The sequence below is a fragment of the Aplysia californica genome, unplaced genomic scaffold (genome assembly GCF_000002075.1).
Source record: "Aplysia californica isolate F4 #8 unplaced genomic scaffold, AplCal3.0 scaffold00043, whole genome shotgun sequence".
Classification (NCBI taxonomy): Eukaryota; Metazoa; Mollusca; class Gastropoda; order Aplysiida; family Aplysiidae; genus Aplysia; species Aplysia californica.
Genome location: NW_004797313.1, coordinates 64,567 through 67,938, shown reverse-complemented (window position 1 = coordinate 67,938; position 3,372 = coordinate 64,567). Strand labels below are relative to the sequence as shown.

The 3,372-nt window shown below is 40.5% G+C and overlaps 1 protein-coding gene across 1 annotated transcript in view; it reads right to left on the bottom strand.

Annotated features, from left to right (window-relative positions):
* Nucleotides 1-1,972, bottom strand: part of LOC101861644 — a gene marked incomplete in the record, with an annotated part of 7,071 nt that extends 5,099 nt beyond the window's left edge. Inside the window, 2 exon segments of the mRNA XM_005092232.2 lie at nucleotides 231-396; nucleotides 1,563-1,972. Of these exon segments, the coding sequence (XP_005092289.2) occupies nucleotides 231-356 (126 nt within the window).
* Between the last annotated feature and the right edge of the window lie 1,400 nt (nucleotides 1,973-3,372).

Genomic DNA, 3,372 nt, shown 5'->3' with positions numbered 1-3,372 from the left:
GGGGGGGATGAATAAGTTGGCGATGAAAGCAGGTGACAGAACATGATTAAATAGCAGGAAAAGAGGTGAAAGAAGAACATTTTAGGAAAGAAAATTTTCCGTCGCTGTCAGGTTTCGATCTCGTAACTTATTGAATGAAATGCAAAGACTAGACCACGAGATCCCAGCCCCCAACAGGAATTTACATCGGGGTGTGCAAAGCATGCAATGTTTCTAAACAACGGGCTTACCTCGAACACTGTGAAATCAGTGAGGTCATCATGATGAAAGAGACAGTCCTTTACTTGAAATGATCTTTTGTCAGTGTCTTCAGCGGAAGGGATTGTATTAATTTTTCTCAAACATTTGCCTAGCATTCCTCTGTGTTCAGTTCAGTGAAAGTAACTTGGTGAACTTCTTTTTTTTTTTTTGAGTGAGAAGAAATAAATGAAATCTCATGTAATCAATATCAACAAGTAAATTTGCTTTCACACATTGTTAGTACATCAGTTCTGTAAGGTTATTCTGGGGCCTGAGGGCTTGCCCTAAAAAGAAACTAGCACGAGGAGGGAGAAGGGAGAACTTTAAAGATTGAAACGTTCGACACAATAAGGATAGGGGAAAGAATGTTGATGGTGGGAGAACTGGCAACAGATGTAGAGGTGGTAGACAGAAGGGGTGAAGAAAGCGAGATAGAGCTAGACAGAAAAATCGAGAGAGAAGGAGAGAGAAGGAGAGAGAGAGAGAGAGAGAGAGAGAGAGATAGACAGAAAAAGCGAGAGAGAGAGAGAGAGAGAGAGAGAGAGGGGGATAGGCAGAGAGAAAAAGGGAGAGGGGGGAGAGACACACAGAGAGAGAGGGAGTGAGACACAGAGAGATAGAGAGAGGGAGAGACAAAGAGAAAGGGAGAGAGAGAGAGAGCAGGAGGGGAGGGGAATGTATTTTAGCCCATTATTCGGTAAATTTATAGAAACCCTCCCGTCTCATAAAGGATATTATTTTGTAGCATTTTATGGTTTTTTAGGGCCCTGAACACGATTTTGGCATTGAAAAATGTCCCAAATGGTTAGTTTAGATGTTACGGCACATTATTTCACCCCCCCCCCTGAACCCGCCCTGCTACACAACTACTGTATAACGTACTCGCACGTCAGGGGGAAACCCCCTGAAACCCCCCTAATGACTACAAAAGCGTGCATTATCCGAAAAAAAAATCCTAAAACTACTTAACTAAAAAAAACCTGACCTTATTCGTATATCCGACGGTACTAAAGTGGTGAAGGAGCTGACTTCCGGTAGTGGATGTGACGCGAAACCGGAGTGCTTCTATAAAAATACCCATTATTCAATAGCATACTGTCGCCTCGCCTTCAATGATTAAAATTGTCAACAACAAAAAAGTTCTAACGCAATTTGTGAAGCTCATTCTAGACTAGATCTATACTTGTATACCAAATGTGTTTGAACTGTAACTTCCAACCTCTACCGTGAACACAGAAGCGTCTGAATTTGTGTCAGCTGATGAATGATAGTTTTATACGATTTAAATGTTAAAGAAGTAGCAGAAAATAAGCTTCGCTTACCTACACAAATCGACTGTCAATGTTTCCAGTATCGTCCACAGCGCCATGTCCGCCGGAAGTGATGAATTAGAACACAAAATTATGTCGGGAATGTGTAAAAAATATTTTTCTTCCTTAAGGAAGTGCGAATGATCCAATTTACCCTTTGAAAAGTATTGGTGGGACGGGGGGAGAGTGTGAATGGGGTGAGGGTGTACCCCCCCTCCCCCGACAAGAAAAAAGTTATGCCCTTTTACGACTACTTATAACTATAGGGACTACATGTGACTTGTAACATAGGAATTCTATTTCACTCTAGTCCATAGTCCAATCAGAGAGTCCAAGACAGTCTGTGGTCAGGCAAAATTATTGTAAAATTATTACGAACCTAATAATTTTTGGGACACCTGAATAGACTTAAGGGTCTTGAACACCTAGCTCTCACTGGCAAAATTGAAGGCAAGCGAAGCAGGGGTAGGCCCAGAGCAACCTACTTATGGAACCTAAACAAATGGGTAAGAGGGAAAGATCAGGGAAACGTAGCTTTTTTTGAGAGCATCCGAGCAAAGGAATGAATGGAAAACAATGATCGCCGATGTCTGTCGCAGATCTGGCACTTGATGATGATGAATAAGGACTGCTTCACTTCAATGATGCAAATAGTCAACAAGGGACAATACCAATACCAATAATACTGACCAGTGTACATAGAATTTGGTTGTTTCCCTTGATTGAATATTCTGATCGTGTTCCGAGCTAAATTCGGATTCAGTTCAAATAATACACGTACATGTAGCCTACCACCAATTGACGTCACAGACATACCTGTCCTTTGTTTACCTTTTATTATATGCATATTATATACTTTTTCAGGTTATTTTTTTTTTTTTTTTTGGGGGGGGGGGGGGGGTCATTTTTGTTTACTCCTGCTGCCACAGGTTACACGGAAATGATCAAATAAGGTTATGACGTCTTTCATTTCTTATTAAAAGCTTGAATAACTGCTGCTTCTTTGTCTCTTGGGATCCTTTCTCATTAAGAAACTTTCACTTGTTAACATCTGCACCATTATTCAGCAGAAGGCGAACATGTAACGACACATCAGACAAGTGGTTGAAGGCGAGTTAGTAGTATTTTTCTATTGGTTGTCGGGTGCTCTGGTGTGATTTGCTTCTTCTTTCCTTTCAAACATCTATCGTCCTTATATCCCCTTCTTCTTTTTATGTTTGTTACTCTCTTGAAACTCCTCTAATCTTCTGGTGCTCTTATGTTGCGAGCGTCGTAAAATATCTACTACAAAAAGAGCACTATTCTTTTTTCAACGGTTTGAGTCAATCGCATCTCCTCAGACAAGAAAACATGGATTGATGGAAAGGTTGTGAACCAAGGAGTTACTCAAGAATCAAAGTACCACGCGCTACATTTAGTACTGTAAAGCTTCTGGACAAGGTGTGGAGGGAAGGATTGGAAGGATTAATATTTTCACTTTTAAAAAAAAGGAGTTGAAGGAGAACATTAATTTGTCTGGGCCATGTTAGCAGTTATGTAACGTAATACAATTAATGTAATATCCTTTGTTGCTAGTGCTCTTTGCTTGTTAAGCAATTTTAAGAGTTCCACAGAGTTTAATTTGCTAGAGATTGAAGTGATGTGGATGTATTTCTCATTTGCAGACAACGAGTCTTTAAATAGACGTTAAATCAAAGGCAAAGGTAGAGAAAATGAGAATTTCTCGTCGTTGTCTGGTTTCGAATCCAGGTCCTATTGAATGAGAGGCAAAACCCTGACCTCTAGATCACGAGAGCCCCCAACCAGAGTCTTCTGAGCATAA